The following is a 15,274-nucleotide window of genomic DNA, read 5'->3' on the forward strand; positions in this document are numbered from 1 at the left end:
CGTGTAGAGTAAAATCATTGTCTGGGGTAATGAGTTATAAAAGTGAATTGGCTCCACGCAATTAATTCTACATATGAAATGAAGTATCTTTGTTAGTTCATACAAATACATTCCGGTATTTGTATAAACTCAGAACCACATCTTTTCAAACTTAATGTAAGATGTGATTCTGCGTGTATTTGAATGCAAATTCATTATAGCCCAGGAAAACAAAATACGAAGAGAGAACGAGAGAAAAAGAGCGACAGAGACAAGCGGTGGTTTTAAGAAATTAATATGTATGCAAAACGAATTATTTCAGCTAAGAAGGGATCTTACTAGGAAGTTTAGAAGAGAAAAGCTTGGATTGCTAAATTTTAGAATCAAGAACATGCTTTAGTATTGATCAAGAAATCATTTTGTTTTTATTCGTAACTGATAAAATTAGAGATTACATTAAATATGAGGAACTACAAAAAAGCATGTAAACTTACTGGCTATGCTTCCAATAGAATAGGCTCTTGCTTTACCAATTACCATTTGTGGTTCTGTCCACCCTTCAAAGTATTGCTTAAACAGTGGAGTCTCACCTTGCTCAACCACTCGGGTCACCTGAGTCCATTCAGGGTAGTTTTTATTGTCGATAAATTCCTATTTAAATAAACAGAGTGCGGCAGTTTTGCTCAAATATATTTAACAACAAACGAATCTCTTATGATAGAAATACAAAAGTGTATACGAGGAGGTGCTGAAAAGTTCTTGGCTTTAAGGGTATCGCGAAAGGCTTGATTGGAGGTCCAACATTCCGAGTTCTTTTACAGAGCTTAGAAAAACTAAAGGAGCGCTGCAATAAGTGTGTGTATCTGAGAAGGGAATATGTTGAATAAATTAACTGATCCTCTTGTATTTCCTTTTACCCAAAACCAGGAACTTTTCAGTACCCCCTCGTATATTCTCTTTCCATTAGTTCACTCTCTCTCTCTCTCTCCATTCCTCCTCCTCTCTCTCTCTCTCACCCCGCCTCTCTCACTCTTTCATCGCTAGCTTAATCTTCCTGGTTGTATATAGTTCAACGCAGCCTATAAAAAAAACTAACATGGCAGTATTTTGTAACTTGCTGGGCTGTGTTCAAGATCTGGAATATTTCGATTCACTCTCAACACTATTACACTAATGTAATTTTTACTCAATGAATACAAAAAAGAAAACTATGTCGAAAACAATGCAATACCATTCTTTAGGGTTTTAATTTTTACACTTTTACACTATTACGGCTTTATTTAATGATAGATGAAAAAATTCCCAGAAAATTGATTGTGTTTTTACCATAGCCAATTTCCAGCCAGATTTTCGTTCATTTGCCGTACAATTTTTTCCGATCCAGACAAATATTCCACTAGAACCAGTATCTAAAATAAAACAATCCTGTAAAAAGCAATATATAAATAACGAGTATACCATGACACTGATTATATAAATAATTTGGGAAGGCAGTTTTCCTTTTATTTCTTGAAATATTGAAGAGACTAAAGCTGAAGCAGAATTTTGGTATGCTTAATAAGAAGGAAGAGATACTATCAAACTGCAGGCATAAGATTTCCAGGGGAAATCACTATCGGATCAACTCGAGAGATTCTTCCTAAATTCTTTTGGCACAAAACTAGCAATGTTGAAGAAATAGAGTATTCGATTACAGCATGTGTGTGTGTGTGCGTGTGTGTGCATTATGAAAATTGAGTTCAACAAAAAGCGTTTTGTTTCGTTTACACATACACATATATTGTGCGTTGCAGCTGTTGTAACTTCCAGCAATAGTGTGTGTAGTAGTAGTAGTAGTAGTAGTAGTAGTAGTAGTAGTAGTAGTAGTAGTAGTAGTAGTAGTAGAAGAAGAAGAACAAGAACAACAAGAACAACAACAACAACAACACTTACGTTGGAATCAAGCATATCACTTTGAAGTGGGCGCTCACCGACCTCGGTTGTTTCAATTCTTCCATCAGCATCGCAAACCCTTAAACAGATGCACAGAAATATGACGGTGAGTTAAGGGAAAAGAGAAAGTGTGTGTGTGTGTAAGATATAAGAATGTTAGCATGGCCTTTTAATAGGATACACTAAGATATAGATAAATATATAGATAGATAGATAGATAGATAGATAGATAGATAGATAGATAGATAGATAGATAGATAGATAGATAGATAGATAGATAGATAGATAGATAGATAGATAGATAGATAGATAGATAGATAGATAGATAGATGGATGGAAATTAGAAATAATGAACAGACAAGCAAAATATGCTGTATCACTCTAAAGCCTTTAATTTATAATTTATGATTTAAACATTGTGCAGAATAATTATAGTAAATCGGTAAGTACTTTTACAGCTGTTTCTAGAATAGCTAAATTTGTGGAGCATGCATTATTGAGCAAGTATTTCCACGTAAGCTAAGTATTCTGTCATCAGTGAGAGAATTAAGAAAGAGTATTCTGTCTCTCCGATAGCACTAACAACTTGGTATGGTTTGAGCCACTATTGTTTCACTCTACCATATCAAAAATGAGGATTTCTTCGATCAGGATCAACCTGGCGCAAAAACCAAAACTAACAAAAATGTTTGTAAGTAATTATTTTTTAAAGTAACAAGGACGTTTAAACAAAAACAATAGGTGTCGATAAAAAATCAACATATTTACATACCTATATAATTTATGAAGTTTGTTTTGGTTCTTCTCAAATTCGTCATCATCGACTGCAGAATCTTCAGCACTTATAGCACCACGGGAACCTAAGTCTTTGAAAAATTCTGAATCGGAATCCCATTTTTTATCTGAAGATATAAGCATATTGTAACATTTAGGGTGTTTAATATAAACATCAGATCAGTTTGGAAGAATATACCTGAGTAAATATTTGGGGAAAAATTATAATCCTAAATATTTGGAGTGGACATATAAAGGTTATTATTTCGAAGTTATAAAATAGAATCATGGAGTCTCTCATTGATATATAGTATATTTTAATAACAGTCCCAATAATATTTCCGCGTATTTTTTTATATACTGATTACTTTCTTGTAGTTGAACAGTATCAAAAACACCAAGAAAAAATTGCATTAGTTACACATTGGAACTGAGGTGGCGAGTTTGCAGAATTCTTTGTACTCCGAGCAAAATACTTAGCGACATTTCTTCCGGCTTTACGTTCTGAATTCAATTTTTTTGCCTTTCAACCTTCGGAAGTCATTAAATAAAGTACCAGTTGAGTACTAGATTCAATGTAATTGACTTACCCAACTCCCCTGAAATTGTTGACCTCTTACAAAAATTAGAAACAATTTATTACAAATTACATCTATGATCGTGGAGGCACATGGCCTAGTGGTTAGAGCAGCGGACTCGCGGTCGAGGGATCGCGGGTTCGAATTTCAGACAGGGCGATGTGTGTGTTTATGAGCGAAACACCTAAGCTCCACGCGGCTCCGGCAGAAGGTAATGGCGAACTTCTGCTGACTCTTTCCCCCTGCATCTTGCAGCTTACCTGCGACGGACCGGTGTCTCGTCCAGGTGGGGAACCTAACGCCAAGGAAACCGGGAAAGCGGAACAAACAACATCTATGATTAATGTGCACAAGTAAGAAGAAATATACGGATAATTAAATGATTAAGAACATGTCTATAATACAACTGCAAAGACTAATGTTTCTCTCATCTCATCAAATTTTCACAGTTCTTGGGTGGCAAGTTGGCAAAAATGTTACAACACTTGCGAGTAATTAGTAGTGAACTCTAATTTCAAATATAGTTGAATTACTTTTTGTCATAGATAGACAAAAGCGATACCAGTTGTTGAATGAATAGGCTTTGTTCCCATGTCAGTAAAACTAGGTCTTACGTCTCATTACATCAATATAAGATAATATATGCTGCTACTGGATGTCATTAGCATAGGTTTTCAATTCAATGTGGGAAGACCAGTTTTAATTTATTGATTGTGGTTCGCATACGTGTCATACTGTATTCTATATATAATACGTACTGTGTTGTAAACGCATGTATATGTATATTCAGGGCGGCGAGCTGGCAGAATCGTTAGCACGCCGGGCGAGATGCTTAGCGATATTTCGTCTGCCGTTACGTTCTGGGTTCAAATTCCGCCGAGATCGACTTTGCCTTTCATCCTTTCGGGGTCGATAAATTAAGTACCAGTTACGCACTGGGGTCAATGTAATCAACTTAATCCGTTTGCATGTCCTTGTTTGTCCTGTCTGTGTTTAACCCCTTGTTGGTAGTAAAGAAATATGTATAAGTATATTCATTATATTGGTTTCAAATTTTGTTTCAAGGACAACAATTTCGGAGTTGGAGAAAAGTCGATTATCCATCTGGTACTTATTTTATACACCCTAAAAGGATGAAAAGTAAAGTCGACCCCGACGACATTCGAACTCAGAACCTGAAGTCGAAACAAATGCACGAAGCATTTCGTCCGGCACAGTAACGATTCTGCTAGCTCATTTACATATGCATATTTACTATACTGTATACATATATGTATTCTGTACATACACACACACACACACACACACAGACAGAAGGTGCATTCCAGGAGTTTTCAGACATTTGTTCGTTTCAAAAAGGTACAAAACTCTAATCTTCATTGAAGTTGTAGCCTCTGACTTCAATACACTTGTTGTCGCATTGCAGCCACTTCATGAAGCCCCCATGAAAGTTCTTCAAAGTGAAGGTGCCCAAGACCATTGTCACAGCCTCCTTCATCTTCAAAACCACTGCCCCTGAGGTTCTTCTTCAATGTGAGGAACAACCAAAAATCACAGGTAGCAAGGTCTAGGCCGTAAGGAAGGTGAGGGACAGTTTTGATGACCATATCTGTCAAGTAGTTGATTACCTAGATACTCGTCCGTGAGCACCCTGAGAACAAATTTTGCGCATCTTTAGATCTTCGTGAATAATTTTGTGTACACTTGCCGCATCAACTCCAAGCTGTATATGCTCAAAACCTTTATAGATACACTATGGTCTTCATCCAGAAAATGGCAAATTTTCTCCACCAGCTCTGATGTTTTGATGTTCCTTATGAAAAAAATAACCCTTGATGAACGATGTATTTTCGATCAAAGACGATCAGCATTCCTGCATTTGAGCAACTCTGACGATTTTTTCTTTCTTTATTATTATTATTATTATTATTATTATTATTATTATTAATCATTATTATTTTTGATGAGCCAACTTACTCCGATCTTGTGACATAAAACCGAACTAGTTCAGTTTCCTTATATGAAACTCTTCAGAAACTTTTTATGTGCATTCGAAATACCAAACAACTCCTGTCTGACAATGACACTGTTCCCATTTTGTTCACAAGTTTTGGAGCAACACGATGCTCCTCCAGTTATTTCTTAAAGTCATTTGACATAAAATTTACAGATGACCACCTCTTCAGAATCTTCACGGACAGTTAGACAAGGATTTTTAACAATTTGTACAGGGTTTGAACAAAATAATGGAAATATATATATGGGTTGGATAAAATAATGGAAACACCTTAAAATTTCAAACAAATTTATTTTAATATGGGGTAGGACTGCCTTTGGAAGTAATTATAGCTTGAATTCTTCGAGATATGGACTCGTACAAAGTTTGAAATGTTTCCAAAGGAAGTTTTGTCCATTCTTCAGCTAAAACAGTCTCCAGTTCTTGTAGTGATGATGGTGGAGGATATCGATTCCTTGCTTGTTTTTTCTAAAATGCACCATAAATGTTCAATAATATTGAGATCTGGGGACTGTGGTGGCCAGATAAGATGTTCAACTTCACTAGAATGTTCCTTGTGCTATTCACTAACAACTTTAGCTGTGTGAATTGGTTCATTATCATCCTGAAAGATTGCGTTTCCCTCCAGAAATAGCTCCGCAATCATAGGATGAATTTGATCAGGTAAAATGTTTAAATAGTCTTGACTATTAATTCTGCCATGAAGGAAAACCATTGGGCCGACGGATTTCCAAGATATAGCTCCACTCCCCCCACCGATCATCACAGATCCTCCTCCATTTTTAACAGTTGGAAGAAGGCAATCTGGGTTAAATGTTTCTTTTGGCTGTATCAACACGTATACTGAACTGGTGGCCAGAAATAAGGTAAACTCGTCCGAGAAAATAACATTCTTCCACTGCTCTAGGGACCAATTCTGTAGGTTTTTACTCTACTCTAAACGCTTTGCAACGTTTGTTTTTGAAAATAGTGGTTTTCTGATTGCAGCCCTCCCGTGAAATCAGGCTTTGTGCAGCTCCTGGTGAACAGTTCTTGTGGAAACTGGATTCTCGAGGTGGTCATTAAGCTCTGTAGTAATTTTGGAAGCTCTACTTTTGTGTTCCTTTCTAACAATTCGCGAAAGAGTCCGACGGTCTCAATCTGAAAGTTTTGATTTTCTTCCGGGGTTTTGTTTCGATGAGGAGGTTTTTCCCTCTTTATCACAGGCTGTCATTACTTTCCAGACAGTACTTCTTGATACACCAAACATTTCGGCTGTTTTCATTACGCTAGCGCCTTCCATACGAGCACCAACAATTTGACCTCTTTGAAAGTCCAATAGATCAGTCATTTTAATGAATTTTAATTACCTTTTTCTTAGGATATCTGAAAAGAAACAGCAATTTTAGCAAAACATATTAAGCAACACTAATAATAAATCAAAAACATAAAAAATAAACAAGCTTTTGACGGTTTTATAGATATTTCAAAATTATAATGGTCTGATGCTAGGTGTTTCCATTATTTTGTCCAACCCCTGTATATATATAATATATATATATATATATATATATATATATATATATATATATATATATATATATATATATACATATATATATACATACATGCATCTGCGCGCACGCACACACAAACACACAAGCAGATATATATTTACATAGATACATGCATTGTGCGTATTTATGTATATGTATCAGTGTGTTTATGTGCATGTGTGGGTGTGTCTCTGTGTGTCTGTGTGTCTGTGTGTGTGTGAGCGTGTGCGCGCGCACATGTCTGCACACATATGTAATGTAAAGTATTTGTACTAAATCCCATTGCAACAAATTCAGTACCCAATTGATTGATATTTCTCGTTATTTTTTTTATTTTAGCAGATCTTCTCACACTAATCATTACTGTGTTGCTATTGATCTCCTGAATGTTGTACCTTAATCGATTTGCTGTTTGATCTACCCGGCATATTGATAAGCTTTCACTCATCCGCTAAAATTTTATGTTCAAACGTTTAACTTACCTACAATTCGTATAGTAGCCTTTCCGAAACGTTCTTCATCTCTTATACGCTTGGCAACATCCATACCCTGAAAAACCAAGGGAAATTGTTTAGAGACCCTATCAGAAAAGAATTCCTTCAAACAGACGATCATCAACAGGGAAATTTCATGCAAAATTTCAGACCGTTCTTTATCTGTTATGAATTTAGCAACAACCATACCTAAAAGTAGAGAAATTATTTAAAGGCTCCCTCATGGAGAGAGAATATATCAAGCATGAAATCATAGACCATGAAATTCCATTGAAAATTAGCGGCAGATTCATTAAATCAATACCCAGCGCCCAAGAGGGCATGATATGGCAGAATCGTTAGCACGCTGAACGAACTGCTTAGCAGTATTTCGCTCGTCGCTACGTTCTGAGTTCTAATTCCACCGAGGTCGACTTTGCCTGTCATCCGTTCGGGAATAATAAATTAAGTACCAGTGAAACACTGGGGTCAATGCAATCAACTAGTCCCCTCTCCACAACTTCGACGCCTTGCGCCTCCAGCAGAAAGGATTATTAAAAGGGTAGTAAATGGCAGTCTTCGCAAAGCACCCGACAAAGTGCCTTGTAGTGTCATTTGCTTATGTTGGGTCACTTTATGGAGCTGAATGTGACTTTCAGTTCTCTGGTTTTTAGTTTTGAAGGTTTAACTTGTATCTCGGATCGGCGAGCATGACCTTCACAGGAGCTCCGAGACAGGTAAGACAGACATAGCTGATGGTTAGTGAACATCTGAAAGTTTACATCTGCAGGGAAAATGTGAGTAAGAAGGTAATTCTGAAGGGTGATATTTTGGAAAGTAATAATTAAGAATGGCGGTTAATGAGTGTGTGAGTGACAAACAGATATGTTGGAGAAACATATGTTGAGTGAGCTTCAGTAGAATATACAATTGCAAATTCCAAGGAGTAATGGTTTTTGAAAATAAATACCAATTATACCCTGACATCAATTAACTATACTACGCATTTTCTCTTAACATTTGTGTCATTATACAAGTGTTAGAACTTATAACCAAAGAAACGAGGATGCCAATTTAGCAGAAGTGCGTTAGTAGCACAGGACTTCGTGATTTCTAAAATTTTCTACCATTCTTTGAAGCAGTGAATTCAGATATTATCTTTTTCAACGCTATCTTTCGACACATCGAGTTGATAAAATTTGGACCAGGAATTATACTCTGGTTGTAAGTCAATGAAATGAACAAAATTATAAAGACAATTATTGTCTTTGAAATGCATAACCTACAGAGATTTTTGTTATACAACATCTACTAGGAAGACTTACAAATTTATCTGTATGCACACGGATATATGAAAATGGGCAATTATGTATACATTATGTATACATGTAGATAAGTTATTTAATCCATAAGAGAGGTTTTCACCGTATTCCAATAGACAGTGATGATTCTCGGTTGAGAGAACTAGCGGTGAATAAGCAGTTAAATTAAGGGAATGAGAATTTGTGTTCTAAAAGTCAACGACAAAGAAATGAAAAAGTAAAAACTTCAAGAGTAGGAAAGCCAGAACAAGAGTCAACTTAAAAGTGATCGATACATCAATGCTAGAAGGGGTGAAGTGAACATACTAAGAACAGCAGCACAAGATGAGAAAAGAAAACGAGTTTATGTTAATTCATATGCAAGAATTTATGTTGTTAGCCAGGTAAAAATGGTATGACCTGGTTTTAAAACAGTTGGTTCTCATAATGTTTGTATATACCTCAATTCATTTACCAGGTGCTCAAATGCATTTCATTCTCTTTTTATTATTATTATTATTATTATTATTATTATTATTATTATTATTGTAATTATTATTATTATTATCATTATTTATTATTATTATTATTATTATTATTATCATTATTATTATTATTATTTTATTATTATTATTATTATTATTATTGTAATTATTATTATTATTATCATTATTATTATTATTATTATTATTATTATTATTATTATTATTATTATTATTATTATTATTATTATTATTATTTCCACCCTTATAGGATTTAAACCTTTCAATAAGTTTTCATTTAATGTTATTGTTGGAAGCGTTTTTGTAATATTTTTTTTCCTTTTTTTTTTCTTAGATATCTAGAAGAGAACGTATTATTGTAGAATCTATCTGTGAATTTGTCGTCAGTCATGACTATGTATAGTCTACTTCCCACGTCGATATTTGGTTTTATAGAAATTTGGCTTTATAAATTTTGGCCTTTCCCTTTTATAATTTGGAGACAAAGGCTGAGAGTTCTATGAGATATTTTTTTTAATCCAAGATAGTTCAGTAGTACTGGTGACAGGGACCGCCTTATCAAAGATTCTATGTTGAAGGACGGATTGGTAATACATCAAGAGGTATTACAGTTCAGGTTCTCAATAATACATACATACACATGCACATAAATACACGCACAAACACACGCACATACATACATACATACATACATACATACATACATACATATATATATACACACTCACACACACACGCATATATATATATATATATATACATATATATATACATATATATATATATATAATATATATATATATATTATATATATATATATATAATATATATATATATATATATATATATTATATATATATATATATACGAGAAAGAAGCAACAAGAATGGATTGGTTTTTAGTACAATTGTTTCATACAAAGACAGGCTTTATTACAAGTTGCAAAAATTGCAGCAGATAAAAGTGTCCCGTACTCATCAGCTAAAATACATTTGAGTTCTCTAGACATCTTAGTGGGTGAGGTTATACTCATGAGATATTGGAGATAGTTCCATTAGAGGCAGATATAGGTTGTAAACAGTTTTCCAAAGTTCTTTAATGATGATGCACAGTCTTATCACAGATTTTTAAAAAACTTATTAGTTTCGAAGAGAAGATGAATCAATCCATAGTGTAGATTTAAATTTTCAGAGATATGAAGAGGATGATGCACAGACTTATCACAGGTTTTTAAAGACTTATTAGCTTCACAGAAAAGGTGAATTAATCCATAGTGAAGATTTACATTTCCAGTGGTAAGATGAGAGATTTCATACTCACAGACGATATATTTAACCATTTTTAATCCTTTAACCATTTTTAACCATTTTTAATATAGCATGAAATGATTGTGGATTAAAAATGGTTAAATATATCGCCTGTGAGTATGAAATCTCTCATCTTACCACTGGAAATGTAAATCTTCACTATGGATTAATTCACCTTGTCTGTGAAGCTAATAAGTCTTTAAAAACCTGTGATAAGTCTGTGCATCATCCTCTTCATATCTCTGAAAATTTAAATCTACACTATGGATTGATTCATCTTCTCTTCGAAACTAATAAGTTTTTTAAAAATCTGTGATAAGACTGTGCATCATCATTAAAGAACTTTGGAAAACTGTTTACAACCTATATCTGCCTCTAATGGAACTATCTCCAATATCTCATGAGTATAACCTCACCCACTAAGCTGATGAGTACGGGACACTTTTATCTGCTGCAATTTTTGCAACTTGTAATAAAGCCTGTCTTTGTATGAAACAATTGTACTAAAAACCAATCCATTCTTGTTGCTTCTTTCTCGTTTATAATCACCCCACATTACTGTATGGATAACACCATATAGTTTTTCTGGTGCATCTAAGTTAAGTACCACATTCAAGTAAATTCATTGGAAGTTACTTGAATCTTAATTGCTTTGTATATATATATATATATATATATATATATATATATATATAATAGAAAGGAGTGAAAAAACTACAGAAGGCTTGTTTTATAAGGTTAAAGAATATATTTAAGTCGTTCTGTTAGAAAAATGTTAGAAAATTTTGTATATAGTAACATGTTACTATATACAAAATTTTATAATATTTTTCTAACATAACGACTTAAATATATTCTTTAACCTTATAAAACAAGCCTTCTGTAGTTTTTTTACTCTTTTCTATTTTTTATACATCCACTACGTGCTTTCACACACCAACTTTCTCATATATATATATATCATATATGATTTATGTCTCTGTATATATAAAAACGAATATGTGTGTGCCACATATCATTCGCCATCAGCACTCGACTAGCAATATTATCGACTTTCAGAATGCTGAAGAAAAAGACAACCACAGTCCGATTCGAACTTCAAACGTACAGTGATGTATGGTACTTGGTCAGATTCTCAATCGTTTCTACTAATCCACATTCGTTGCTCCCTATAAATGTAATGTTACCAAATAATACTTCCAGCTACCTTTAAGCGTTCTGTTCCTCGGCTCTTTGGTCCTGTCCAAATGTAGATTTTCTCTCCGCAATCCAAGATAAATACATCCCCTTTGTTCAAAGAACTAACGTCACATTTTACCTGGATTTAAAAGTAGATTAATATAAAAAGTTTAGCTGTGTATTCATAAAGAAAATAAAACACAACTAGAGGAATCAATTACCTGTTAATCCACGAACACATGTTACATGTTCACACCATATATATATATATAGTTCATATACAAACTCGAACAGAAAATGTATAATATTTGCTTTTATGTTCACTGATAATAAAAACAATTTTACATTAATCAGATACAAGAGCGGCAGACTTCAGAATACTTATTTTCGCTTAAATAACAGTCTGGGTGATTCCTAGAAAGCAGTAATGAGAAAACAATAATAGTGGAGGCAGAGCTGATTTCACTGTAAAATGATATTGAACGGAGGCCAAAGTTTTTAAAAATTGTATTAGGATTTTTGATTGCTAAAGGGCGTTTCTGACTGATATCCAACCTAGTGAAACACAGTCAGATATACTTTATTGCCTTCCCAACGTCATATTCAGTAGAATGAGTCTTCAGTACAGTTGCCTAGCTTCTTTCTAAGCAAAGTAAAACCAGACTGAAAATTAATGAACGATGGCGTAGGAGTGGCTGTGTGGTAAGTAGCTTGCTTACCAACCACAAGGTTTCAGGTTCAGTCCTACTGCGTAGCACCTTGGGCAAGTGTCTTCTACTATAGCATCGGGCCGACCAAAGCCTTGTGAGTAGATTTGGTAGACGGAAACTGAAAGAAGCCCGTCGTATATATATATATGTGTGTGTGTACGTGTGTGTGTATGTTTGTGTGTCTGTGTTTGTCCCCCCCCAACATCGCTTGATAACCAATGCTGGTGTGTTTACTTCCCCGTAACTTAGCGGTTCGGTAAAAGAAACGGATAGAATAAGTACTAGACTTACAAAGAATAAGCCCTGAGGTCGATTTGCTCGACTAAAGGTGATGCTCCAGCATGGCCACAGTCAGATGACTGAAACCAGTAAAAGAGTGAAGAGTAAAGAGTATGGGATCTAAGACTACTTCTTAGTGTCGTTCAGCATGATGTTGGGAAGCTGATATTCCTGCACAAAGTACATTCATCGCAGTAAAAATATGAAACCAATGCATTTACAAGGGAGATATATATAATAGATTAACAGGGTAAAGTTTTATTTGTGAAATACTGATGTTTTGAATTTACAGTAGAGACAGATCTATATTTATGGTGATGTAGTGTTGTGGTGCGTAGGGGTGTCCTAAAAATGTAACCCGAGATTCAAGAGGGCAGCAGTCCGAAAAAGTTTGGGAACCACTGGTTTAGGCAAACAAATCAACCTAGGACATTTTTTTAAAAATTTGGTACATATTCTATCGGACTCTTTTGCTATTTTATGAGAACGTGAACAAACGAACACCACTCGTAAACCAGTGGAGTGGAACAAGCACAAACATACGTACACACGTACACACACAAACAGACACACACACACGCATACCCAAACTTTTATACTTGATATATTTAATATATTTAATGTGACTAATTTGTTTATCCGCATAATTGCCTATATATATATATATATATATATATATATATATACATACATAATATAATATAATATAATATTCTCTCTCTATATATATAGTATATATAATATAATTTATATATATATATATATATATATATATATATATATATATATATATATATATATATAATATATATATATATTATATATATATATATATATATATATATATATATATATATATATATCGAAAGAGGGATGTTTCCACGCAGGAAAAAATACAGGGAAATGTGTTGTTGACAATGCACCTAAACTACAAAAACTCGTAAATGTTTAAAATACATTTCTTTACATATATACCAATATAGTTTCAACAATATCTTTTGTTTATCAATGGTAAAAGTTTAAAATCATGAATTAGAAAAACATCTTTAAAAGTTTCGATGTTGACAAATTAGCATGTTCAAAACAGATAAATTTAGCATTATGAATTAGGACAGGTGCAAGTTTGAATGTTCATATAATATTAAAACTGTATATCAATTTGTTTGAATGTACAAAGTTCATTAATGTTAGTGGTGATCGACAAGTCATACTGAGTTAAGAAGGAAAAAACAAGGGAGAAATGAAAATAGTAAAAAAAAGGGAATTTGGTTTCTCTGATCCTCTTTCCGTAGACGCTTTTGCTTGTAGTGGTATGTTTTGGGATCAGATGTATTTATATATGTATTTTTTTTCGCGAGCAGATCTGATTTTTGATTCGTTAAAATACTGGTGACTTTTTTTTTATAGTCAAGCTTGTCGTTCGGCTTGGTTGGCATCCCTGTGGAGACGGTCATCAGTCGTTCCGGCTGGTTGGTTCTCAAAAAGAGCCATTTTGTTGTATTTGCTGTAATACGGTTTTGATTGGTCTGGAGTTAGGTGATACCAGCAACTGGTGTTTGTAAAATTTCATCGGACTAGAGGTAGGTGACGTCGGCAACTGATGTTTGTATGGTGATTTGGAGTTGCGGTTTCGGAACCCGGGTGGAAGATTGTTACTAAAGTTTTTAAAAAAATTGTTTATTGTTCCTGATTGTTTTGTGGAAAAATTGAGTCTATTTCTTTTCTTTTTACTGCTTTTTCTTCTTTCTAAAGGATATTCAGCTGTGGTTTATATTTTTTAATCAGTATGTTTTCCTTACTTAAACGGAATTGGGTTGAAATGTTTCCAGTGCATTGATAGAGAGGGAATATTTGGTATTTAGGGTTTATGTCTACGGGGCATTGATCTAGGTTCTTGCTTACGGGATTTTTCCTAGTGGTGAGGCCCCAGATTTGTTGCTTGTGCACCGTAAGTCTATCCCTCAAAGTTAAGCTAGTTTGACCTATGTAGTCCCCACTACACCCACCCTCCACATTAGAGAACAGAGTAAGTTCTTCGAAACACAGGTGAAGTCATATTTTATGGGAAAAGCTTGACCTAAGTTAAATTTGTATGTTGAGCCTTCTAAGAGGAAGATGCAAGTTCCACAGTTAGGGCGGTTGCACTTTTTGACTTGTGGAGTTGTATTTTTGGTGGGTAATTTGGTGCTGGTGAATAATTTTTTAGGGATTGCGGTTGTCTCTTGCTTTTAATAATCCTATATGTTTCCAGTGCCTTTTTCATTCGCGGGTCCTTCATAAGGAGGGGTATGTTTTGATGGATGATGTTGTATGCTTCCATGTTTCTTGGATTGTGTGTTGATACGTAAGATAGAGTTTTAAGTGTGTCATGATGTTTTCTTGTTTTCCGTAACTCTTAGATGTCTATCATTTTTGCACGTTCTATTCAATTTTTGATTAGACTGGTCGGGTATTTTCTATCCAATAATGTGTTTTTAAGTTCTTGGAGTCGCTTTTCTCGGGTTTAAGGATTTGATGCAATCGTGCAAATTCTCCTCACTAACTTGAACGGTATATTTATTTATTTTGGTATGTTTTGAGTGACTAAAGGAGAATGGAAGATATTGTTTTGAGTCCGTTGGTTTCAAAAAGATGTCGGTTCCAATTTCAGTATCTCGATTAAGATGTCCAGGAAGGGTAGTTGTTTGTGGCTGTATTCCATTGTAAA

General features: G+C 34.2%; 1 protein-coding gene across 2 annotated transcripts in view; it reads right to left on the reverse strand.

The window, feature by feature from the left end:
• LOC115211877 (advillin) overlaps window positions 1-15,274 on the reverse strand; it is a 98,559-nt gene that overhangs the window by 30,145 nt on the left and 53,140 nt on the right. For both annotated transcript variants that reach the window (XM_029780616.2, XM_036503424.1), the window contains 6 exons: window positions 11,607-11,717; window positions 7,298-7,364; window positions 2,684-2,813; window positions 1,912-1,990; window positions 1,306-1,404; window positions 474-630 (listed from right to left, as the gene is read on the reverse strand). In XM_029780616.2, the coding sequence (XP_029636476.1) occupies window positions 474-630; window positions 1,306-1,404; window positions 1,912-1,990; window positions 2,684-2,813; window positions 7,298-7,364; window positions 11,607-11,717 (643 nt within the window). The remainder of the gene's footprint in view (window positions 1-473; window positions 631-1,305; window positions 1,405-1,911; window positions 1,991-2,683; window positions 2,814-7,297; window positions 7,365-11,606; window positions 11,718-15,274) is intronic.

This window comes from Octopus sinensis, linkage group LG5 (genome assembly GCF_006345805.1).
Source record: "Octopus sinensis linkage group LG5, ASM634580v1, whole genome shotgun sequence".
NCBI lineage: Eukaryota > Metazoa > Mollusca > Cephalopoda > Octopoda > Octopodidae > Octopus > Octopus sinensis.